Source organism: Fomitopsis serialis, assembly GCF_022376445.1.
Source record: "Fomitopsis serialis strain Sig1Antser10 chromosome Unknown B0H18scaffold_155, whole genome shotgun sequence".
NCBI lineage: Eukaryota > Fungi > Basidiomycota > Agaricomycetes > Polyporales > Fomitopsidaceae > Fomitopsis > Fomitopsis serialis.
In genome coordinates, this window is record NW_025955115.1 from 60,291 (window position 1) to 85,776 (window position 25,486).

Below are 25,486 nucleotides of genomic sequence, written 5' to 3' on the forward strand. Positions count from 1 at the left end.
TCAGTTTGGCCCTGTATTTCAGGTACAGATGAACTCACCGTCATGAGGAGCAGAACCTTCAGCGTCGATCTCCGGCTCAACTGCTGCACGACGATCTACATGTGTGTTGTTGTTAGGTACTCATGAATTGATCTGACAAACTTACTGCCGGTCTGCCTTGTCGACGACGAAGACGACGGCTTCGTGGCGGCCTTCGCAGACGAAGACGACGGCTTCGTGGCGGCCTTCGCAGACGAAGACGACGGCTTCGCGGCAGCCTTCGCAGCCTTTGTTGTCGCAGTAGTGTCGCCGACCTCGATATCACTCCAAGCGATGAATTGCTCGCCAATGCTGCTACCGGCGTCGTCATCATCTTGCGCGTCCTTCTTCGGGGCTTTGTGTTCGTCGACTAGGGCACTGGAGCAACAGTTAGATACACATTTATTGACCGTAGCCAGAATATAAACTTACCTGACATTGGTCCAGATCATCTCCTTCAGCAACTGGTATGCCGCCGGTGCGTTGTGCTTGAACTGATCCAAGATCCCCATGACATTGCCCCACCTATGCACGCATCAGGTATAAACACAGCTAGACGGAGATATAACTCACTTAGGAGCGTACAGCTTGTTAGAGAATTGATGAGTCCCTGTGGCTATGTCCACCAACGCCGCCTCAATCTAGGAAACATTGTTCAATTATTGGCAGCACTGCGCACGAAGGTGAACACCGCTTACCGCGTTGCAGACGATGGCTATGAGATTGTCGGGAACCTCACTGAAGCGATCGTACGCCGCGACCGACGCAGTGTCCCTGTGTCCGTGGAACCAGTGCTGCACAATGACGTCGGACAGCGCCCTGTGCTGGAACGGTTTCTTGCGGTTCACAACGCTCGCCTGTGGGTCACTTCAAGTGCACACATCAACAGTAGTTAGCTACTGACATACCTTCATGTCGACCTCATGAGGTTCGTCCGACTGCCAGGCGATGTCGATGTCGCCGAAAATGAAGTTTTGCATCGAGTACTTGCCCTGTGTGTTGGACTTGAGGAGGAACGTTGCAGCCGCGACTCTCCGCTGCGTCGAGAGGCTGCCGAGGCCGTAAGCGTTGTCGACGACGGTCTTCGCCTTCTTCTTGACCTCGTTTCGGAGCTGAGACGCGCCCGTCCATACCTGCAAAAAGAGACTAAGATTGTATGGTGTGATTTGAACCGACGTACTTACAACGCTGGCGACCATCTTGCGAAGGTTGTTGTTGCCTTTCGCTCTCAGGGTCTTGAACCCACTGACAAGGTACGCTATCTTCTTACCGTCCTCGGCGCGATGTTTGCGAGCATCCCTCAGGGCTCTCTTGATGACCCTGTGTTTGTCGGGGAGCTGGCTGCTATTCTGCATCTTCTCGGCGGTCCATGCATGATTGAGGGAGAGGCGGAGGCGGAGATACATCTGTGAGCACGTAACGACCGGCCTGAGGGTCTCCGGGATGTCCCTGGCCTGCGCACGGCGACGACCTTCAGACTTTGGCCTGTCCGCGCTGCCGCGGCTGCGTCTGCCTCCCTTGCCTTTGGAACGCTGGGTCTTGCCCTTAGGGGCCTTGACAACCTGCAGAACATGGCGGTTAGAGCGATGGACTTGGGACAGTTGACTTACTATCACGTCATCCCCACTGTCCTCGTCCGTCCCTTCGTCCTCGCTGCTTTCCTCCGACACCTCGTCGCTGTCACTGCTGAGCTCGTCGTCTTCTTCCACCTCGTCCACCTCTGTCCCCGTCTCGTTCTCCGACTCGGTGTCGGTGTCCAACCAGTCGCTCCGCTTCTTCGGCTTCTTCTTCTTCTCGATCGTTGTACCCTTGCCCTTGTTCTTGTCGACCACGTTCTGCATAATCTACGTCAAAATAAGTATCTACTGAGATCAATGCGCACCTTGACCCTTTTTGGAGGTGAGTCAATTACGACAGCGTCCATGCGCAACACCTTCTTGCCTTTGGCCGGCTGTGTGACAGCAGGTCGACGCTCTTCGCCGTCATCGGACGCACTGTCCCGGTCATCCCGGTTGTTCCGCTGCTTCGCCTTTGAAGCTTTGTTTCCCTTCGCCGAGGACGAGCGATTCTCACCTACGATATGAGTCACAGATTAGCTGACCGTCTAACGGAATACCCACGTACCGAGAGCCCTCGCAAGGCTACGCTCGTCTGGGTCGAGCGTCGGCCGCGTCCCGTCGTCTGGATCATCCTCAACCTCAGGTTTGTCCGTCGATTTCTTGCCATACGCAGGCCTTGGTTTAGGTTTGGCTTGCGATCGAGCTGCATTAGTAGTTGCCGGAGATGTCAGCTAGTATCGGACTCACCGCGCGGAGGCGCAGCGTCCATCTCTGTCTCCTCGGGCTCCACTTGCATTGCCTCCTCCTCCTCCTCTTCGACAAGCTCGTCCTGTTCTTCATCATCGCTGGACCTGATCTCCTTGTTCTTCTTCAGCTTCTTACGCCTCGGTTGCTCATCCTCGTCCTCGTCGTCCTCTCCGCCAGACGCATTCTCAGCGAGCAACATAGCGGTGCTTGTTTTATGAATGTCTATCGTCAGTTCAGCCATTAGTTCTGTTTCGTCCATCCCAACCCATGTGAATTGGGCACTCACTGGCTCGACGTTCGGCGGCCGCCTGCTTCTCGGCCTGCTCCATCTTCGCTTTCAGCCTGTCATACGTCCGCTTCTCGGACGGGGACAGAACGTCGGGCTGAGAGGTCTGGCCATCTCTCTCTGGTGTTTCCAGCCTGCTGCGCTTGGAGCCCGCGGCACCCTTCGATAAGGCTTTCGTGGCGGTTGCCTTCTTAGCAGCCGGCGCTGACTTGGCAGCAGCCCGACCAGTCTTAGCCTTCGTGGTCGGCTGGCCGCCAGACTGGCGTGCGGCATTGCGGAGAGACTGTCGGGTAGCCATTCAGAGGTGCAGTACATTCACTGGGAGCGAGAGCTGAGTGTTGAACGGTGAAAATAGGTATCAGATAACGCACCGTGTGAGCGGACTCTGACGCACCGTGTGAGCGGACTCTGACTCACCGCGGGATGAGGTTCTGGAAGTCTTCCGCTGGTCGTAGCAGTAGTGCGAGCCTGGTCGGAGGATGATGGAAGCCAAGGGCACGAGCATGGGACCGCACTGCGCAGGCATGAGCACATGAGATTCGCGGCTGGTTGAAGTTCTGGAAGCCTTCGGAGACGCGGTGTTGTTAGCGCTGAATAGAAACTACACAGTTGATCTACGTAAGCCTTACGAAACTTGACGTGCAGGCTGCGAGGTCCCAGCTTCAAGAACCTTACTTACCTCAAGATTTAAGAATTCATTTGCCGCAACCATTCGCTGGAACGGAACGATGAAGTAATCTTGAGGCACCACGAACACAAGCATAATGCAAGCATATTCTTCCGACGATCAACTACACTATTTTCTGCTACTGTACAAGCTATCATCCGCCCACCACCAGCAGTCAATGATGGCCTTACCTATTGTGTTCGCTACGCGTTAAGACACGGCAACCGGACCACTCACCGGCGCACGGGCGCACAATGCTTCCGCGGCAATCCGCACGGAGGCGTGGGCGAGCGAAGGCAAGGCGGAGGCCACAGTGCGTCTGAGTGAGCCAAAGTGAGGGAGCAATCAGACCCGCCGAGTAGGCAACAGGACTAGCACCGGCGCACAATGGTTCCGCGGCAATCCGCACGGAGGCGTGGCAATCCGCACGGACGCGTGGGCGAGCGAAGGCAAGGCGGTGGCCACAGTGTGTCTGAGTGAGCCAAAGTGAGTGAGTGATCAGACCCGCCGATTAGGCACGGTCGCTCATGCTCGTCGAGCAGCAGCTGATCTCCGTCGATCGATCGCAGCGAGAGGGCGCAGGCTGTTGCCAACTTACCGAATGGCACGCGCAAATAGCTATCTGGGACGGGCTGACGGCGCACGAGGGATGACGATTACGGGCAGTTGAGAGATCGGGATTGCTAGCGCGATCACGAGCAGACAGGACAGATGTTCGTAGCAGCCAAGTGAGTTGTCAAATGGAGAGTGCATTTGGGAAGGCAGTCGGGTCGGCGGGTGGTGTAGCGTGAACGGTCCAGAGGTGGGGAGCAGCCGAGCATCTTCCGCAGACCCCTGTTGAGTTAGATCGCCAGGGAGGCCCACAGAGAAGAGATGATTGACTGCGCCTGGATGCTCTCGTGGCGGTCCGCCGAGACTGGCAGTGTCATGCGAGGCGCGGACAGTCTCGCCAGTGATTCCAGCCAGCGAGTCCAGTGGCGCAAGTCTTGCTGCACTTGCTGCTGGTACCGGCGGCAGTGCCGGACATGGGCGTAAAGGTTAGGTGAGGTATGCACGGGGGCACGGACCAGCAGGGAAGGCGCTGAGGTGAGGATACGAGGAGAGGCTGAGCTGCAGCTCGCGTTCGCGCTGGGAAGTCTGTCGGTCGGCATATAGCAACTTCGCGGTGCACAATGTACGAGAGCGGGGGCGCATAACGCGAGGGTACGGGTGACGGTAGAGGGTAATGAACCGGAGTGCTTACTCTGTTTGCTACTCCTCGCGCCTCCATCCGACCATGCTTCCTTTCGCACTTGAGCTTTCCTAGCGCAGCCCTCCACATGATTGCCCGTCTCCGCCGTGGGCGCGTTCGTTGAGTGCGTTCGTTGAGTGCGTCTAGATGTCCCTGTGCACGCGTCAACCGGGTGGTGTTTCCTCTGGCAGCCTCGCCGCGCGTGTTGGCGTGACCGTATCAGCTTTTCCGAGCTTGCCGTGGGAGGGGCAGCGGCGATTTGGCGACGGGGCGCACGGTAATTCCGCTCAACCTGGTAGGCGTCTTGCAGGCTGTCCGCGCGAGAGACGTAGGGACGAGAGTTGAGGACAGCTGAAGAAACGATACAAATTAGAGGATAAATGAGACATAAGAAACGGACACAAGAAGCGAATCAAGTTGCAGATCACGAGACCACGCCTGGCGCCCTTCATTGAAGCGTTGCAGATGAGAGATTCAGAAAGAGCGAGGCACAGCGAAAGACGGTGGTCTTTGCAAGTACTCATTGTTGAATTAGTAGTCCACGTATTAGAATTACTACAAAAATGTGTCTATCTGAAGTGATTGCTGGAAACCCAGCCATTACGATCGTCTGCAGTCCATTTACACATCTCCCGGTCTGATTGTAAAACGATGGATGCCGAGTGCCAGTATAATGCATGTTAAAATGTGTGAAGTCGCAGGAAGGAAAGACGGCAAATTCACCGTGTCGAAGTGGAATGATGAGGCCTGGCTCCACAAGACACAACTCACCGCCGTCAAATTCACCAATTGGCAAGACAAGGCATACACCGTCATCTTTGCTGTCTCTGTGGGCTCGAGTGACAACGTTGAGGTTGACCACTAGTCCGACGAACGGGCTGACCACCGAGACGTTATTACCAGGTAGAATAGCGGCCGTAGCTTCAAGCGTTCGTATTCCCCTGGCAAGAACATTTGAAGCTAAAATCGTATACGTTACCCACACACATTGTGATTCAAGATTGCATTGCTTACCTGGTCATCTATCCAACCGAACACGTCTGCGAAGACACTTTTGAGGGACTGGTAGACTGTCTGGTGGTCTTCCATGTCCCTCGACATGTACGGTAAAAATTGACCATGGTTGGTTGAGTACAACCCGCTCTGCTCAGCAGAGCGGGAGGGATGTCCGCAGGCGCAGAATGTCCCTGTCGAAGAGTTGTCACGAGCGACCAGCTGCAGATCACTGAGGTACATACCTGTGTACAGTGACGGTTGTACCATGAGAAATGGATCGCTTCAAATGTTCGTTCGCCGGTCGCTGAGTTTGCGTCTGCAGTCTTGAAAGGGTCTGAATTGAAGCTTGCAAGGAGACGGTCGATTAGAGTCCGTTTCATGGTATCCGGCATCGACGTGCAGATGCTGGCAACCAACGAGTGATCCACGCCTCGAATGGTTAGGACATCCCTGCTAGAGACGGTGAGTTATTGCACAACAAACACGAGAATGTTACGCACACTATCGTGTTCGTTGGCACGCGAATGTAAGCCTCAGGATGGGCTCTCTCCCCGCCTGTGTACGCAGTTTGAAGCTTGGGTAAATATTCTGCAGTTAGCCACGTCCAAGGGAATATCTGTGTTGGACACTATACCTGAGCGTCGAAATCTTGTAGACTTACTGGTGCACTCGCTTTGCTAGCGAGTGAACGCGCGTTCTCTGTCCACGCTATGTTCTGCTCCTTGTCACGGGGGGCGGGATACCGTCTGTTTGTGTCGGTTTGAGCGTCATAGGACGTGAGAATGAGTTGGCCGTGTGGCGATGGAACAGGTTCCGGGGCGCAACTACTATGACGAGAGAGCGGAGATGGTAGCGTCTGCGCCGGAGACAGAGACGATAGAGATGATAAGGGAGACAGAGGAGGAAGGGGAGAGTGTGATGGTGGCCCATCCAGTCTGTCATCCACCGGTTGCAGGGTTTGCACTGACGACGTTGCAACGGCAGGTGAATCGACCAGGACGGCTTGATTGCAAGGCTCCCAAGCAGTATGCATCCTTGGAACAAGTTTGAACGAACTGTAAGAGTTGTGAGCATATGAATGTTAACTTACACTGCTCGGATAGCGACTTACTTGAACTTGAGAGTGTCAAAAACACATCGTTGCGATCCAGGACAAGGGTAGAGGTCGGTCGGCCTGTCTTAGACATTGGGAATAGGTCTTCAAACATCGTCGGGTAGTGCTTTTGTACGAGTGATACAGTTGGGATCACCGTGTCCTTCACCATTCGTCCCGTCCGTGAGTCTGTGTGCTTATTAGTCGACCGCTCTTCTCAGGCTGAAGATGCTTACCATCCGGCCATCGTAGCATGTTGCCTATGTCCTGGGCGGAATGGCCATCAATCGCGCCCAAAGGAACCCTGAGGTTCTGGATGGCGATCATGACTAGTAGATACACTGAGCCTGGCCGATTCATTCTTGTTTAGCACTCATCTAAGACGTTTCTACCGGACTTACCTCCTCCCGCCACGAATGCAAATTTGCTACCCATTGCAATCCAGTCAAGGAATGTTCTCTTCGCGACGGTCTTCTTTTCCTCCAGCTCCGCTTGCCAAATGTCGGTATTGGTGAGGCCGGGTTCAGCCTGTCTCAAGCTTGCAAAAGGACATTGGTAAGCTCATCAACAAAGAAACAGAAGGGCATAGTACGTACTCGCTACAGCGGCATGCAAGCTGGATGAGTCGCAACATGACTACAAAGTCGGAGGTTGCGTCGTCTTTCAAAGCCATTGCGCATCGTTTGGTGAGGTTGGTCAAAGAATCGTCTGCTCGGGCCGCACAACTTTGCGAACCGATTACTGAGACAGTGCCGACGTGCATGGACTTACAGCAGTCCACAACGCCCTGAACCGCCAGGTTGCTTGTGAGCTTCGTGAAGAAATTGTGAACAGTGGCCTTCGAGGACTGTGACGGTGCCGTTAGTTGGTCTGATTCCCATACCAGATTCGCGGCGCCCGCATGAGAGAAGTTGAAACCTCCGCGCCAGCACGGCGAGCGGGACCGTCGGCGTAGGACATCTCGGCGATGAGAGGATCGGGGGACTGGATTGCTTTTGTGGCAAGCATACGGTGGTTGAGTAACTCTATGGCGTGACCGCGTCTGCCTGGTTGGTCCAACCGTGCCGGGGCCCGAGGTATCGTCGGCCTGAGTGGTCACTTTTCAGAGTACTGGCATCAAATACTGGACCGCTAATAAAGAAAAGATTAAGCTCACCGGCCCCATTGTCTGCGGTGTTACCATGCTGCACTTCATTCCATAGCCGTCGAGTTTGCGCGCGAGTCTGGCGTTGAGTCGGCACTGAAGACCGAGAAGACCCAGCGGACGTTCCGCTGCCAGGGTCCACTGTACAATGAGACGTTGATCAGTGACGCTGCATCGAAGTCAATTGTTATAAGTACCTGTCTCAATCGGAGGGTTCTTGGGAACATTCGAAACGCCTTGTAATCGTGCCAGCAAGCCTGCCAAGACTTGGTTGAGATGCGTAGTGTTGCTCAGCAGCTGGATCAAACAATTCTGTTCGTCAATAGTGATCCAACAATTGTCGCTGTTGAAACCGGCCATAATCCAAGTAGATGTGAGCTGAGAAAAAAAGCAGTGAGCTAATACTAGATGCTCGGTGTAGCGATACTGACGAGAGGCGCCCAACACTCGTGAGGGCCGAATGAATGCAGTATTTGATTTGAACATCATTCAGAATGAACCACACAATTATATAGACAGCTCAACACAAACTGAGACGATAGGATGGTACAAGCGACAGAACACGACATATACTACACACAGCGATGGAAAGCGATGGAAGACGGAAAACGATGGGACGATGTCAAAGCGACGTGAGAGAATGAGGGCACAACCGATAGATATGTAGACAACAACCGTCCTTCTCCTGACTCCGCATCTAACGCCTAATCCCTCTTCGCCTCGCTCCTCAGAGTACGACCGGTGGCCAGCGAGTAAATGTTGGTGTCGGCGAGAGGTCTCGGCAGCTCAAACGACCTCGCCGAGCCTCCGCTGCGCACTTTCGGTTCTTCATCGTCCGTTGACTCGTCCACAAAATTTTCAGCCTTCAAGCGGCCTGGTACACGACGCGGGGGAGGGGGCGACAGGTTTCGCGGAGGAGTGTTTATGCGTTGTCTCTTTCGAAAGTTCTTGAGCACGTCGGTGTCCCCGTCCTGCTCATGATGGGCCTTCACGCGCTTGAGGCTGTTGAGGATTTGGAGGCATTCCTCGTTTTCCATGGACTTTGTTCGCGGTTTACGATTGTTGTCGGCGCGATACATGTGGCGGCTCACATCGTCGTGGGCCTTCTGCCGAGCGCCGCCCCAGATGTCTTCTATGAAGAAAGGTATGGGGTTGGGAACGGGAGGCTCAGTGAAGTCGGGGGGGTTCAGGAGGAGTCCTTCCAATTCTTTGATGACGTCATCGGCCAATGTCTTATCAGCCTCGCTGAGCAGCGCGCGTATCCTCTGGCTGTGCGCTGCCTCGCGTATGCTGATGGTGGCCTTTACCCACCGACGGAGCACCTGTTGCAGCGACTGCTCAGCCTCCGATCCCGCTTCGTACTCTTCTTGGATTTGCTGACGGTGTCTATGAGCTAAAAGGCGCGTAAAAAAGGAGGTACCACTCACCACAGCTAAACCCCACACGGTCCAGTCGTGAGAATCGTGATGATGGGTTAGGCCGTACTCGAGTTGCTCTTCATCCTCCGGGAGGAAGACAAACCATTTTGCCCTGAGTCTCGGAACGATTACGCGGTCGCCTCGCTTCCAGCCAGTCGACAAGATGTCGTTGGCACCTCCGGCCCCGCGAATGAAACCGCCGTCGTCCGGCACAGCGTCTGGGCTATTCGGATCGGGATCGATGAAGGGCAGACGTTCGATGTCGATGCCGGTGAAGAGCAGAGGGCTCTGGTCAGCGTCGGGTTCTTTCTTCATGGCAACGAGGAGCTATGAGTTCGATTAGATAATGCTTGATGCGGATGGGATGTAACTCTTAACTCACCTGACTAAGCATGTCGTCCTCGCTTTGCGTGAAGGATGTCTCGTTGACGGACACGTCGCGCGACATGAAAATGTCGCCTTCACGAAGGCGCTTGCGCGTGACGACGCTCACCACGATGTCAGGCGTATGCGCTACGTTGTCGGTGATGAGGCCGCGCTCGAGGTCCATGGTGATCGCTTGGGGTCGTTTGACTTGGATGTTGCCGGAAAGCTGACCGAGCACTGAATCGTTTACGCTTTGGTGCAGGCCCGACGGAGAGTGGACCTTGAGTTTTCCCATCTCGGGGTCGTAGACAAAACTGCAGGCAATTGTCAGTCGTGTCAGTCGGATGAGCCATATATTAATGTAAGCATTGAACTTACGATACACAGCGTAGAAGCAGAGGGTGCGTCTCGATGTAAATCTTCGTGGCCTGCCAATCTTCGGGGCTGATATTCTCGCGCACAACGTAGGTGTCGTAGAGTCGAGGAAAATCTGGTTCGTCCTGGAGGTCGCCAAAGATCTTGTCGGCAAGGGTCCAGTGCTTGATCTGGTCGCTCAGGTCTTGTATCTCGTTGTAGGGCTCGTTACCTTCGTGCTCGGGGCCGATCACCGGGTCGGAGAACGTCAGGCCGCTCGCTGAGGAGGGCGGAGAGGAGAGGGGCGCTGACGGCGGTACGTGAGATCACGGTGATGCGTTCCGATAAGGAGTTCAGTACTTACCTTCCGAGTCTGCTGGCCAAGTATAGAAGTGGGTACCCGTAGGGAGAGGCTTTGTCTGTAAGCTGGGGGAGAGATTGTAGTCAGTGACGTGGTCGTCGTCTGAACCGGATGCAACACCGGGAGAGGCGATGTGGGGACCGCTACCCTGAACGTAGCGTAAAGAGGACATTGGTGAATCGTGAGTATGAGGGGACTGACAGGAAGAAGGCGTGTTATGTGACACACGGGATTCGGGATGGGACACCGACAATATTCCCATGGGCGCCACTAGAATCTAGCCACCAAGGCCGGCAGCCCAGTCCCTCATAGAATGCCGGCTTCGTATTGAACACGAGCTCGAGGAAGTCGGCAAGAAGCCTCGCAATTAGACCGTGTATCGTCCAATGACGATACGTCCACGCGTGCGTTCCGTATACCGCTGCCTCCTTGTTGGCTCTGCCAAGGACGGCGATTTGTCCGGCTTATCACCTCAGTTGCGCCAGTGCTGCTCGTGTGCAACTGACAGCTGCGCGCACCCCCCATCTCGGCAAAGGTGGAAGCCCAATCTATGCTCGCACATAACAGTCCTTACAACGCACGCACTGCTCACAGAGTATGCGGCCGGTGCGCGTATTTTCCTTATTGGGGATGATTGCGGCGTCGCCGCAATCATCCCAATAAGGAAGGCCCTTCAAGTCAATAGTGGATCGAATGCACGTACCGGTGAAAGTAAGAGCACTATTGCACACCGTATGTTCTGTGAATCACGATGTTATCTGTGTGCTCACCTGCAACCTCAGTGTAGAGGATCCAGCACAGTCGTGCTCGCGTTAGGCACGCAGCAGAGGCTGAAAACCTTTCCAGCGCGGTATCAGTTGATGAGTATGCGCACGGTATGCGCACGGTGAGTTTAACAGATCAGACACGCACCAGGACAGAACGGTCTGCGGAGGTGATTCACACTTACAGAGAAACAGCAGGCGGAGGGTCAAGAACGTTGTGCTTGGAGGCAAGCATGCCTGACCCTGAGCGACGTAAGACGCTCGCCCTGGCGTTAAAACGCCGCAGTTCTGCCTGCATATTACGGCACCCTTCTGAACCCAAAAAAACTCACCTTAGAACGCACTCTCAACAGCAAAACGAAGCAGGTCAGTGCGAACACAGGTGAGTGGAGGTACAACCTGATATTGTGCAGTTCTCGGATTTACCACGGTCAGTAGGCCATGGGCAAGAGATCGCGATGCTTGGAGGACCTGTTCGCGCAAACCTGCGAGGCGTGCTACGGTTACTTCGACACTACGCAAGGCCTAATGGCTCACCAGTCGACCAGCCGCCAGTGCGCATGGTACAAGAAGGGGAAACTACGTGAAATCTTCGTTGATTCGGAGGACTCTGGAAGTGAGGATGAGGAGGGCGTTGGCCGTAGGGCAAAGCGCGGTGCAACGGTGAAGCCGAAGGCGGGTGCTAATCGGAGGCGAGTACATATTAAAAATTACCTTCCAGAACTGTCACTGACCTTCTGAAAGACGTCCTCGATCGCCTGCTCCGGAAGCTAGCACATCAAGTGGGGTTGTTCAGGACGGCGGGAAACCGGATGGTGACGGTGAAGGTGAAGGTCTGGATGAACGCGATAACGATCTCACTGGACCGTCATTCGTTCAATCAGACGCAGTGTTTGAGCCGGAAGAACGGAGCGAAGATGAGGACGAGGACGAGGATGAAGCGCAAGACCTCATATTCGTCCCTACAGCCGGCCCGAGTCGCGCAGCACCCACTGGGGAGTCCTCTTCCGCACCCGCGCGACGCACGGCCATCGCACTGGACGATGACGATGACGCAAGAGTGGAAGTAGTAGATGAGAAAGCCGGAAAGGTCATAGGCGATGGACAGACCGTTCAAGAGGCGTGGCGCCACCATCTTGCAAAGAGGAAAAAGAAGGACTCGGAGAGGCAAGGAGACACAGGTGAGTACTGATTGCAGAGCTGCTAATCAAACATTGACACGCTTGCTTACCGTAGATGAAAACGAGTCTCCTAGATTGCTGTGGGAGCCGTTCGAATCCGAAACGGACTGGGAGATAGCGTCCTGGTGCGTCAAAGAGGGTATTAGTCAGGGTGCTGTAGACCGTTTCCTTAAAATACCTTCGGTGCGTTTGTTGCGATCTGTGCGAACTCCAGAGTCTGACTGAGTACCCAGGTGAAGGAGAAACTCGGGTTGTCTTACCATAACACGAGAGCTCTCCTTCAAAAGGTTGACTCCCTACCGGAGCGAGCGCGGTGGAAGGAACGATGGTTATCGTTCAAGGATCGGCCAGGCGAACGGCACCTCTTGCAGTTCCGCGACATAATCGAAGCCATCAAGGCTCTACTTGGAAATCCCGCTCACGCCGACCATATCGTTTACCGGCCGAGCTGGATGTTCTCTGACACGTCGAAGAAGAACCGTATTTATTCAGAGATGTGGACGGGGAAGTGGTGGCACGCGGTACAGGTGAGTCGCATTTTGATTAGTCAAAGACGATGACCAACATTACCTTGAATACAGAGTCTCCTCCCGACTGGCGCAGCGTTGGCACCGGTCATCATCTCGACGGATAAAACTCAACTCACGCAGTTCTCAGGCAATAAATCGGCTTACCCTGTCTATCTGACTCTCGGCAACATTCCGAAGGCCCTGCGACGTAAGCCCTCGGAACACGCTTGTGTACTGATCGGTTACTTGTCCGTAGACAAAGTGGACTCAACTGGGCTCACCGAGCGCAAGCACCGCGCTCTGGTGCAGCAGCTCTTCCACTCGTCTGTCAAGATGATACTCAAGCCTTTGATCGAGGCGGGGAAGAAAGGAATCGACGTTACAGGAGGTGACGGAAAGGTTCGCCGCGTACACCCAGTTCTTGCGTCGTACGTCGCAGACTACCCCGAACAGTGCTTGGTCACTTGCACCAAGTACGGGACGTGTAGCGTGTGCCAGTGCCCGGAGTCGGGTCTTGGGGAAGACTCACCGCGAACTCCACGTAGACAGCTGTGGACGCTGGATGTGTTACGCAAGGCGCAGGCGAAAGGGACGAAGGGCTCGACGCCGTTCTTCAATGCGTGCAAGGAGTTTAACGTCTCTGGCTACGTCGTCGAGCCCTTCTGGAAAGACCTACCGTTCACCGACATACACATGTGCATCACGCCCGACGTCCTCCACCAGCTCTACCAGGGAGTCTTCAAGCATGTCGTCGAATGGTGCGGCGAGGTCATGGACGAGAAGGAACTCGACGCACGCATTCGATGTCTTCCGCCCGCGTACGGAACCCGGCACTTCAAGAACGGAATTTCCGCACTTTCACAGGTGTCCGGGAGCGAGCGCAAAGACATGGCTCGTATCCTTTTGGGGTGTCTTGTAGGTCGTGTCCCTAGCGCCATCATCCACACCTTCCGCGCGCTCCTCGATTTCATTTATCTCGCGCAGTATCCAACTCACGACGAGACGACCCTGTCGTACATGGACAACGCATTGAAGACTTACCACAAGCACAAATCGATCTTGAAGACCCTCGGCATCCGTGAGCACCTCGACATCCCCAAATTCCATTCACTCCATCACTACATCGACTCTATTCGAAACCTCGGGACGACGGACAACTACAATACCGAAATGTTCGAACGGCTGCACATCGACTGTGCGAAGAAGGCGTGGCGAGCTTCCAATCATCGCGACGCACGCCCTCAGATGGTCAAGTGGTTGGACCGCCAGGAGAAGATATCGATGTTCGAAACGCTTCGCCAGAGGCTTCGAGAGGACTCTGGCAACACCGACGACTCTGGTGTCGCTCCAGAAGCCCACTCGCACCGACCCAGAACCGGTCTCATGATGCCCAAGCATCCATCTGTCGTCCAGCAACCCATTCAGTCGATCGCCGACAGACACCACGCTCGCGGGTTCACCAAAGCCCTGAATCAATATATATATTCGCTCAAACTCGGCCGTCGACTTACGCCTAAGGAACTGGACATGGCAAGTTCATACCTACCATTCACCCGTCTCGACGTATTCCACAACTTCAAATTCACAACAATTCCACTCACCGACACTCAGCCAGAACGCGACGCTGTCAAGGCCAAACCGGCTTGCGGAACAGACGCAGCAAGGTTCGACACCGTAGTGGTTTTACAAGGCGACGAGGCGGAGGCAACGGGGCTCCAAGGTGAGTTCAGAATACGTATTCATGCTTACATTTCATACTTACACACTACTGACTGGGACTAGGTACGAGAATTGGGAGGGTGAAGGTGATCTTCCGCTTACCTCAGAAGATACGCCAGCATGGGATGATGGCGGAGATGCAGGCACCGGAGGAATGGGCTCACGAAGGTCCGTTGGCTTACGTCGAATGGTTCGCTAAGCTCCCGGCCTCAGCGGACCCCGTACACATGATGTACGATGTCCAGAAGATGCCGCTGAGAGCAGACGGGACTTCAGCGGGGGAGATCGTGCCTTTGAGAACGATCCGTCAGTCTTGTCAATTGATTCCGAAGTTTCCAAAGCCTACATCCATCGACTTACCTGCACAAGTACCACAAGACTGGAGCTCGGATACGGTACTTGACAAGGCCAGTAAGTTTCTATTGAACAACTGGAGTAGTAAATACTCGTATCAGACAATATGGTAGCCTTACGAATAATGATTGCGTTGTACACTACAAGATCATTAAGTACTACAACCGTCAAACACTTGGACTACTCTGGTACTCATGCATCGGAATACCGAGCTATATTGAACTCCCGTCCGTTCGTCCGCCCGGTCATTTATCCGCCCGGTCATCCGTCCGTCCACTTCTCCCTCCGCCTGATCATGTGTCCACTCGCCCCGCGCGTCCACCTGCGCATCAACTTGCTCTGCGCGAGGTTCGTGACTCGCCTCTTCCCAGCGGGCCTTCTGTCGCCCATGCGTCAGCTGTACGCACGCCCGCTTGCTTGACCCCTTCCGAGGCTTCTGCGTCGCCATACCCCGAGCGTGCTGACTTATATCCCCTCCAGTCTCCCTCCGCCGCCACCATTTGTCGCCCACCGCCACCGCGCCTCTCTGTGGCTCCGTCTCGACGCTCTGTTACTATCCCATCATGGCTGCTGTCTCAGGTCCCTCTGCCGCCCGCCACCCCTCGCCTTTCCGGAGAGCGAGCAAGATTACCTCAAGACCGCCGCCAGCGCCGTCTAGTGGAACCAGCGGGCATAGCGCGCACCATGGCATTGTGAGTAACCCTTCTGACGTAGCAACCTAACCGAACACTAACAGTACTCCTCCAGCCTGACCCGTACTACGGCCACGAAGAGACCGCCAAGCTCTGCGCGAGGTTCGTGACGCATTTGTTTGCGTGCCCCGACCTCCCTCCGTTATCCACCGCCAATCCGCCAGCACCGTCGCCGCCCCTCGCATTGTTTATCGCCTACGCCCACCATAGAATGCGACTGCACACCTCGGTGACATTCGCCGCCCTCTACCTCCTACAACGCCTAAAAGCGCGGTTCCCCGCCGCCCGCGGCTCGTCGGGCCACCGTCTCTTCATCTCGGCCTTCATGATCGCGTCCAAGGTTATCTGCGACGAGACCTATTCCAACAAATCGTGGACCGTCGACGGCCAGGGTATGTTTGCCCTCCGCAAAATCAACCAAATGGAGCGCGAGATGTGTTCGTACCTCGAGTGGCAACTCAACATTGAGCCAGCAGCGTTGAAGGAGTTCGAGGCGAAGGTGCGGAGGGACTTCAAGGGCCAAGGGCCATACCCCACGTACGTGCTCCCCTCGCCTGCGCTGACACCAGTACTGTCGACACGCCATACGGCACCACGTCGGCCATCACCCCGAGCTTCGCGGTGCGTCCGTCGACGTCACCACCGAAGCCCACCCCCATGCCTGTCGACGCCAGCACGGCGTACCCAAGTCCGCCCGCGAGCCCCGACACACTTGACACGCCCGAGCAGTCGTACTTGACCTCGACGAGTCCGGCATCGTCCGCATCGCCGTCGACGCCACCGGGTTTCGTCGACGCGAACATCCGCATCGCCTCGCACAGCACCCACGGGACGCCCCACGCCATCGAGCAAGAGTCCGTCGCCGCCGCGGTGCCGCCGCCGATGCAGAAGCAAACGGGCCGGTCGCTGTCGAGGTCGAACACCTTCGACTCGTTTCCCGCCAAGGGCTCGCCCTCAATATCCGACGCCATATCGACCGACCGCGCCTCGGCGACGAAGAAGACGAAGGGCCAGGACTGGTACGCCCACGCGACGCCGTGCGTGTGGTAGCCTGTCCTGCGACGACAGCCGCCTCTCGCTGTGTTTCTCGCCCACACCCTCCATAGAATGTGACTGCACACCTCGGTGACGTTCGCAGCCCTCTACCTCCTCCAACGCCTAACAGCGCAGCTTCCCGCCGTGGATCGTCGGCGGATCGTCGGGCGCGTTCCAGTCATCTTTGACGATACCTACTCGAACAAGTCATGATCATGAAGCATCGACGGCCAGGGACCGGCAGTGCTGAAGGAATGCGAGGCGAAGGTGCGGAGGGACTTCAAGGGCCAAGGGCCATACCCCACGTACGTGCTCCCCTCACCTGCGCCGACACCAGTACCGTCGACGACGCCATACGGCGTATGGTGCCACGTCGACCACCACCCCGAGCTTCGCCGCGCGTCCTTCGACGTCGCCACCGAAGCTCACCCCCATGCCTGTCGACGCCAGCACGGCGTACCCAAGTCCGCCCACGAGCCCCGACACGCCCGACACGCCCGAACAGTCGTACTCGACTTCGACGAGCCCGGCATCGTCCGCATCGCCGTCGACGCCACCGGGTTTCGTCGACGCGAACATCCGCATCGCCTCGCACAGCACCCACGGGACGCCCCACGCCATCGAGCAAGAGTCCGTCGCCGCCGTCGTGCCGCCGCCGATGCAGAAGCAAACGGGCCGGTCGCTGTCGAGGTCGAACACGTTCGACTCTTTTCCTGAGAAGGGCTCGCCTTCAATACCCGACGCCATATCGACCGACCGCGCCTCGGCGACGAAGAAGGCAAAGGGCCAGGACTGGTACGCCCACGCGACGCCGTGCGTGTGGTAGGCCCGTCGCGCGCCATGATATCTCTATTTCCCATGCTTGCTTTCCTCCAACCGGCCGCCGCGTCGTTGCTCGCGCGGGCGGCCGTCGTCGCTCATTATATCGGACACCGTGCTCTCGCATAGGACCTCTTGCATCCGGTTCGTGGCGCGTTTCTCTTCTTCGTCGCTCTCGCATTGCCCCGCCCGCTCTCATGCCTCTGCTGCCGCGAACTCTTCATTTGTGCATTGTCTCCAACCTTGTTACGCATGTTCGTCTCCTATTACCTGTCCACGATATTTGCATGCACTGTATCAATACCATACAAAGTACCTTATCTATAGTTGTACATGGCAGCTTAGGGCTCTCCACTATAGGGTCTTGCGTCTTCCGTTATATAGGTGAACATAGGCTGGCCGTAGTGTTAACGCGCTCACGAAAATATAATGAAGCTAAAACACTGCAATTCCTTTCACTTGTGTGATCTTTTGAGTGCGCTACTTATTGGAATACATTGAACTGCACTATCGAGCAGGCGAGCGAGCGAACGTCGACGCCAGTGGACTTTGTCGTCTACTCCCATCTTGCCGCCCACGTCCGAACATCTCTGCGTTCTCCTCCCAAGTCTTTTCCTCCACCTCTCTCTGATCAACAGCTCGGTCGCTGACTGCAAAACCGGGCTAATCCAACTACAGTCATCGCCGTTCCACCCGCACCGACCGATCGCTCTCTCCGACGTCCCTAGTCAAGCAAATCTCTTCCTTCTGACGGGTATATGCGTGCTCTCGCGCCACCGCTCGCAGTGCCGTCCGGAAGCTCACGATCGGGGAGGTAAACGTTCACCAACGAGGCCTTTCCGCTCCGGGTCGCGCCCGCGACCCCTGGACCGCGCGCAGGAGAATCATCGGGCTGCGGCCTTGGCGATACGCACGCCGACCTGGCCGACGGTCAGCGGGTGGTGTGGGCGCTGGGCCGCCAGGTACGACTACGTTGTCGTCGGGATCCTGACTGACTCAGACTGTCTGTCTAGGGCGACTCTACACCGCGTACTCGGGGTACTCGCCCGGGTCTCAGCGAGCTGGCGATGCGGAAGCAGTTCTCGTATGCCCAGGTACCGCGGAGCTAAACCGTGCGTAGTGAATTGAAGCTGATTGAATTCCTTCGGATGGGACCCAAGCGTCAGGACATGTAGGTGGTCGTCTGCCATGAAGTGAGACAAAGTCTCTCGTCCGGGACTGCAATAGACATCCGCGTGCACGGCATCCGCTCCCCAGCGCACTCTCGGCCGCGAGCTCATCGAGCATACCACCCGCCCCACTGCCCGTCAACTCTCGTCATGCTCCTCGTCCTCCGTACGTCCTTCGGAACAACGTCGATTGCGGGCGGCGACCAGTTGATAACGCGGTAGACGAATTAGGTCAGCAACGCATTTTTTATCATCAAAATAGACCTCACCTCACGTATCCATGAACGCATATTCGCACCAGACGGGAATGCTCCGCGACTCGACAGCGCCGGACGCGTCTAGCCGCACGGCAGCTCGTCTTAGCACGTGTACGTGGTTGTTGATGGCCGTTCGGTCGCTGGACGACTAGGTGGTTAGCAAATGGCGCTGGGCAAGCCGGTAGATAGAATGACAACTCCCTAGTACTCAGAGTATACAGTAGATACAACTGTGAAGCTACTTACTACAGTTCAATGAATCCAATTGTGTCATTGTGCATTGTCACTTGGGATACTGACAACTGCTTGAATTGAAGTTCAACGGAAAGATAAGTGTCTTGGGAAGTATTCTTGGAGTAGCAACAAGCTGTAATGTTCTTTCAAACGAACATTACATGTGTTACTATACATTAGTACAAGAACGGTACTCTTTTACATGTATCACAAGCTAACATTCCACCTGACCAAGTTATTTAGGTACTGTATGACTTAAGAACTACTCCACGTGGCTTGTCAAGTATTTATATATCTTGCCAAGCCAAGTAGGTTTTTCCTGATGTCAGAACCAATGTTGCATTTCCCGGGATTTCCGACGTACGTCATACGAGCCCTCCACAGTCTGCTGCGGCCTATCGTCCAGATTCACGTTGGAAGCCTTGCGCTTGCCCGACAATGTTCCCATAGGTCGAGGAGTGGCGGACATCGAAGGATCTCCGCCCGGGATGGCCACCCTGTCTCCGACAGCACTCTTTTTGGCGTCCAACGAAGACACGTCATCACCGAGCGCGACGGAGATGCTGTTGGTAGCGGTCATCCCTGATTCCCCCAAGCGCTTTTCCGCGGCTCTCTGACAATCAATTTCAACCAGGATGCACGATTGGATTCGTGTCGCAGGAGACTACCTTCAATTTCCGTTTCTCCATTGCCCTGGTCATCCATGGATATGTGCTAGTTCTCCAAGCGTGGAACTCTGGCGTGCCCTTGGCTTCCATCGCGGTCCACACGCGGTCTGTAGCTTCGTTCACCCTCGCGGTGTCCTCTGCGGGCGTTGATCTGCCGCGATTGGCGGTGTACTCATTCTGACCATGATCAGCTGTCTGCACGTCAGACCAGTTATGCGAACTCACAGATACCGCTTGGAACTTGGTTGTCAATGCTTTCAACCCATCAACATCATCCGGGATGTCTACGCGCGCAATCCAGGCGAGGTATTTGTCGAGGGGTGAGCGACGCGCCAGCGATGACATGGCGAAAGGAGGGAGTACGGATAGAGAAGACCTTAGTGAGGGCCCTGAGTCGACTCCCGAAAATTGCGCTCGAACGCTATCCGTCTATTTGACTCACCGACGACCGACATCTGTACCGCGCGGGTAATCGTCCTCCCGACTTCGTGACATCGCACGCCAATAGGCCACGTGTGTCTCTCCCCCAGTCCCCTTATCATGATAGCGTCGATAGTGAACCACACGTCAGGTCGTGCGAGATAATGGCTCGTATGTCATCCGACTTTCCCTTGTGCGCCGTGCCATCCGCGCTGTGTTCGCGCTGAGCGAATGTGGCGCGCAAATTCGCTACAGGATCATAAAACTAGTTGATTTACATTGCCCAACTTGGACTGTGACCTGGCCCATCAGTGGGCTTGTTCTGCGCAATAATCACCTTTCATCCAAATTCAGGGCATGATGTTGATCACCATCAATAGCACATTCGGAGGATGTTCGCGCGATGATCATGGGGTTGTCGTCCTATCATTTCTCTGGTTTACCTTCACTAGTTTGTGAGGCTGTCGCTACTCACAACGCGGATCGAACCATTGAGGTCCCCCCACGGTGGGCGAAGATAAACAGCAAGTGCTGAGCAGGTTTAGTAGATGGTATGTGCCGTGCGATCTGTAGTGTAGGCATCGCCATCTCTTGCGCCATTCCGAAGCGTCTGGATACATACATCTCGCCATACGTGTTACACAAGCATGTAGTACAGAATTTACATGTCAGACGACCCCGCTAATTCTTCCAATTCCTCAACCCACTGCTCCAGACACTTCTTCTGATCGATCAGGACCGCGAGACGAGCTTCAACTTTGCGCAATTCCTCCTGTGTCGCATAATACAAAGCTGTGTTCTGCCACCTGTCGCTGTCTGCCGTGCCGTTCGTCAGCGTCTGCGTGGCCACCGGTGTTGTCTCATTCTTCAAGTTCTCGGAAGCGTCTGGAGCCCATGAGGGGGAGCGAGCCCGTGGAGGCGAGGGAACCCATGGGGGCGAGGAGACCAGTGTCGCAGAGGGGGAGGGAACTCGTGGGGGGGAAGCGACGCGTGGGGGTGAGGGCACGCCTGGTGGTGACTTCGGTATGTCCCTTTGTTTCTGCGAGGTACGTGCGATTTAGTTTGTGCTCCTTCCGTGCGACACTGGGTGCACCCTTACCCTGGCTTTCCATTTCGTGAACCTGGCCTCCATGCCCGGGTACGTCGATCGGAGCCAGGCAAAGAATTGGGGGCTTCCCCTTTCCTCCCACGGGATCATGATTAGATCGTCAACCGCACGTTTCACCTGCGGATTGTTGAGTCTTCTTTCCTCTCTTGAACACCCCTTTGCGTACAAAACCTGGTCATTGGTTAGATCTATCTATCTGAACTTGAAGGTGTTCTCTCGCCCGACTCACCGTAGCCTTCATCATTCCCGTCGCCCAAATCTTCATGTTCGTGTCTCCATGTGGCACCGGGTGTCGCTCAATCCAACCGACGTATATGTCCGTTTTGGATGGCTTGGGGGTAGCCATGTCAGAGAAGAGAAGTGGCTAGTGCGCCACACGACGTGATCAGCGTACACATAACCGGTGCAGCCACACCCGCCATTAATTGGACATCAGTAATTGCCATATCCGGTAACACTGGCCCCCGATCACCCGAGTATCGGCCTAACCGTAAACACAGTCCCCCTGCCGCATGCTGGTCGCGTGAGGGAAAACACGACGCGACCTGGCGTCTTCATCCCGCTACAGCTTCATTCGACGCTGTTGTACGCTACGAGGACGCAGGGTGGACAGCTATCAGCGACAACGTTTGGGCGACACCGACACTATCTGAGTTATCCATGTTCACGGTACATGTAATTATGTGATACATTCAAGTCAACAGTCCGCGATGATTAGAAGTGACGTATGAATCGAGTGTCCTTTGTAGTCTTACCGAGAGGTTATGGAACTCGGTGGTCCATTCTTTGTGCCTTTCTGTGTCGTTCCGCATGTCGTGAGTCTACATCCATGATATGTACCTCTCGAGTAGCAAGCGGGGGAGCACGAAGATATAACGACGTAGCGCGAGCATGTGTGTATCGCAAAATGGCTCAGTGGCGAGCCAAAGCCCGCTTCCATTATTAAGTAAGCAGTGATGCACACAGACATTTTCATCTAATCCAGATGAGCCGAAAATGATGCTTATGTGCCGAATGCGTACTCGAACCATCCGATGGTGGACGGGTTTCCCTGACACCACGTCGAGATGACTGACGTCGTGCATTCTGTCCGCGTCGCATGTCGCCTGCCAGACGAGTGAGCGACATGACTATCGGTGAATAAATGTCTCGGTGGAACACGGCCACACCCGCGCGTGAGATTCACCGTTCAATTGCAGCGACGAATGAAGAGAACGGTCTTAGCCTGGGATGCACGTACGCATCGTACATGAGTGTCGTCATGAAACCTCTGCAGAGACGTTATCCACGGGCAGACATATTGGCATGGTACTACAGTGGCCGTCGCTATCTACTACTGAATCTACCAGGATAGGCGCCTAGCGCAATGATAGGCACGAGTATTGTGATATAACGTGCCGACAATGAGATACAGGGTCCGATCGCGAGCGAGCGATGCAGTCCAACATCACGGCTGGTGAGGCAAGCCATCTGTTTCCGATCCGATTGGAAGAATAGCTTCGGAAGACCGGTAGTCAAGCCGCTCGACTCGCATTTTGTCGCGTAGTATGAGCGACAAGCGGGCCCAAAATGCTGCCTTTGTCGCAAAGACGCTGCTTATCCTCACAACCTCCACATTCGTGTCGCGACGTGTTTTGACAGTACAGTGCTCCATAAAGTAGTTGTGGGGTCATGTTATCATTAAAGATGGTGATGGACGTCCATATCTATGTAGAACCAATTACGGACTAGTACCCACTAGTACCAATGGACCCAGTAGCGTCGTGTTTACCTTGGAGTGTATGCTGAGGTCCATACGTCTGCATATGTTGCCGGCCCCCCTCCTCCTCAAAGAGCGATCTGCTAAAACTGTCGTTCACATGCCTGTGAGTTCTCCAGTGCTGCAAGTTAGGTACGCACCAAAGATATACATCACTTAAGGGAGGACGGTCGAGGACTGCTACCGGATGACGAGTATGTCGGAAACCGATGGTGTGGGCCAGCTACAATGAATCGAATGTCATCAGTGAGACATGTACTGAGCGAAACCACGTCGCTCCCCTGTTGCTTGTTCAATAGCAGTGCATTTTGTGGATCGTACTGCATGTCCCTGTGGCTAAAGCAAGTCACTGATTCAGTTGGTCGCACGACAGATGCGACACTGTCCCCACCTGCGACATCCCGGTTTTCAATTAGAAGTACAGCAAGTATCCGATCGTATCTATGCGACAGCCTACGGAGCCCTCATCCCTGCTACTAAGTGAGTTCAAATTCAAGGAGACAGCAACGTGCGACTCACCCAACCTCAGCAGGTTCTTTCCAACCCGTGAAAGCGCCTTCCCTCCCATCGCGACACTGCGATCGAGTATCTTGCCCTCGCCCGACGCCAGCGCCATCTCCCATTGCTCCAGAGTGACGAGTTCCCCGCAATCCTGAACCCACACATGGCTCGACACCGCCCTGAACGAGATTTTTCTACGCAAGGGGAGTCGGAAGGCGGTCTGGTAGTACTGATCAGGAATGGAGATGTCGGAACGGGCCCAGTCAACCGCCCGCCATGCAGCTCGATCGCCCTATCGGAGCGTTCAAATCTCTGTCGCAACTACAGATAACGGAGGAACTCACCTTCGACAAGTCCAAGGAGCTCGTCAACGGGGCGATCCAGAATCCGGTAACGGCCCCGCCCTCCAGCCGTTCGATCCGGGTGACGACGGCCGGTCGAACCTTGAAGGAGTTCCTGCCTCCATAGGCCTCGGCAAACTTCGGGTCGGACACGCGGATGCGGACGAGGCAGTCGGGATGGGAGCCGGCATGAAGTCAGATGGACGCGGAGTTAAGAGCGATGTGCGACGACAGAGCGGAGGTGACAGTACGGCGGTCGATAGTAAGTCGCGCGACACGAGAGTCGGTAGCGCCGAATCGATTCTCGACAGAACGTCGCGCGACACGGAAAAGCGCCCAAGTGGCGTTCGACAGAACGTCGCGCGACACGACACTTGCAAGCGCTGTGAGGTTCTTCGAAAGCTGCGTTTACGTCGCTGGTCCTCCTTTCCTCATTCGCGACCATTTTTCGAGTATGAGAGAGCATGTGTCCTGATGCCAGAATACGGTACAAGTTCACTCGACTTATCGACCCTTGCGACACAGTCCCCGCCTGCGACATTCCCCGTTTCATTCATCCTTACAAACGCTATTCCATCGTATCTGCGGTGCGGTCTACGAATGTCTCTTCGCTGGTAGGTCATAAGTATCCCGACATTGTGATGCCATCGTGCGACTCACCCAAGTTCTTCAGGGTCATTCCGTCGCATGAAATCCGCTTTACTGGCAACGCCACGTTGCGATCGAGCATCTCGCCCGTGCCTGACGCCATCGATCTCTCCCAATCCTCAAACTATACAAATTGACCATATTCGCGGAGCCAAACGTAGCTCTACACGACACTGACCAACATTGATTGACGCAGAAGCAGTCGGCTCAGAAGGGGATTGTGCTCCTCCGGCATGGGGATGTCGAGATGCGCCATTCGAGCGCCCGTCTGGCAGTAGGGCCTCCCTATCCGCGTCTTCAAATGTGTGTCGCCACTTAGCAGAAGCCGGTGGCAGTGTGGTAGTTTTTGCGTTGGTTCTTTGTAACAATGGCCTGTCGAAGCCTGTGGTGTTCTGGCCTCCATATGCGGCTGCAAACCTCGCCTCGGTTACGCGAATGTGCACGAGACATGGGGGATGGAGGCCTGCATCATGTCGGACGGATGATAGATTGATGGGAGTATGGCGCGACAACGGAGGAGGCGTGGGAGTGGGGGGGTTGATCGCCAGCGATGCGCGCGACACGACAGTCAGTAGCGCCGATGCCGTGTTCGACAGAAGGTCGCGCGACATGGTGCGTGCACGCGCCAGAGTCGCAATTGGATAGGGAAGCGATGTGACGGAAGTGTTGCCAGCACTGATAGCAGACTTGCCACAATATCACATTGACTTTGGGACAAATGTGCAATCAGCTGTGAGTCTGATAAGTGGGTGTGTAGACCAACATGAAAGCTCAAGCTGTGAGAGAGTCATGTGCACTGCACTCACAGGAGGGAATGTACTGTCCCGTCAATGTCACTGGGGGGTGAGTGGGCTCTGAACCAGTCATGGCCCACTCCACTGACAAATTGCATTGGTTAGGAAGTTGAGGATCCTATGGTATTGCATTTTGGGCCACAATGGCAATCTGTGATTATGTAGGTTGCATGTTGAACAGGTTGTCAACAATGGTTGCAGCTCCAAGCAATCCTGTCAATTGTGGAGGGCTCACTGTTGCCTCGCAATGCCCTAAGCTCTACTATATCAGATC

At 55.2% G+C, this 25,486-nt stretch overlaps 3 protein-coding genes across 3 annotated transcripts; 1 reads left to right on the forward strand and 2 right to left on the reverse strand.

Annotated features, from left to right (window-relative positions):
* Nucleotides 1-10,412, reverse strand: B0H18DRAFT_959749 (uncharacterized protein; the record flags this gene model as incomplete). The annotated part of the gene is made up of 39 exons (XM_048042852.1): nucleotides 1-11; nucleotides 39-95; nucleotides 146-396; nucleotides 451-543; nucleotides 592-659; nucleotides 717-875; nucleotides 927-1,151; nucleotides 1,203-1,580; nucleotides 1,629-1,862; nucleotides 1,901-2,091; nucleotides 2,143-2,280; nucleotides 2,325-2,546; nucleotides 2,611-2,893; nucleotides 2,982-2,995; nucleotides 3,028-3,211; nucleotides 3,290-3,325; nucleotides 3,515-3,596; nucleotides 3,915-4,275; nucleotides 4,345-4,414; nucleotides 4,521-4,651; nucleotides 4,785-4,859; nucleotides 5,280-5,449; nucleotides 5,523-5,530; nucleotides 5,747-5,954; nucleotides 6,005-6,078; nucleotides 6,166-6,250; nucleotides 6,473-6,559; nucleotides 6,616-6,682; nucleotides 6,834-6,944; nucleotides 6,999-7,135; nucleotides 7,194-7,257; nucleotides 7,369-7,467; nucleotides 7,754-7,882; nucleotides 7,939-8,119; nucleotides 8,560-9,117; nucleotides 9,169-9,486; nucleotides 9,542-9,839; nucleotides 9,904-10,159; nucleotides 10,244-10,412. 39 exons carry the CDS (start codon nucleotides 10,410-10,412, stop codon nucleotides 1-3), a joined length of 6,282 nt encoding a protein of 2,093 aa, XP_047886650.1.
* An 8,528-nt stretch (nucleotides 10,413-18,940) lies between these two features.
* Nucleotides 18,941-21,515, reverse strand: B0H18DRAFT_959750 (uncharacterized protein; the record flags this gene model as incomplete). The annotated part of the gene is made up of 12 exons (XM_048042853.1): nucleotides 18,941-18,984; nucleotides 19,040-19,106; nucleotides 19,338-19,586; nucleotides 19,642-19,836; nucleotides 19,867-19,925; nucleotides 20,084-20,175; nucleotides 20,208-20,310; nucleotides 20,340-20,383; nucleotides 20,537-20,671; nucleotides 20,727-20,899; nucleotides 21,161-21,340; nucleotides 21,399-21,515. 12 exons carry the CDS (start codon nucleotides 21,513-21,515, stop codon nucleotides 18,941-18,943), a joined length of 1,458 nt encoding a protein of 485 aa, XP_047886651.1.
* Nucleotides 21,516-23,705: 2,190 nt separating this feature from the next.
* On the forward strand, nucleotides 23,706-25,369 carry B0H18DRAFT_959751 (uncharacterized protein; the record flags this gene model as incomplete). The annotated part of the gene is made up of 8 exons (XM_048042854.1): nucleotides 23,706-23,819; nucleotides 23,840-24,032; nucleotides 24,389-24,507; nucleotides 24,615-24,721; nucleotides 24,907-25,030; nucleotides 25,064-25,150; nucleotides 25,176-25,261; nucleotides 25,318-25,369. 8 exons carry the CDS (start codon nucleotides 23,706-23,708, stop codon nucleotides 25,367-25,369), a joined length of 882 nt encoding a protein of 293 aa, XP_047886652.1.
* Nucleotides 25,370-25,486: the final 117 nt, after the last annotated feature.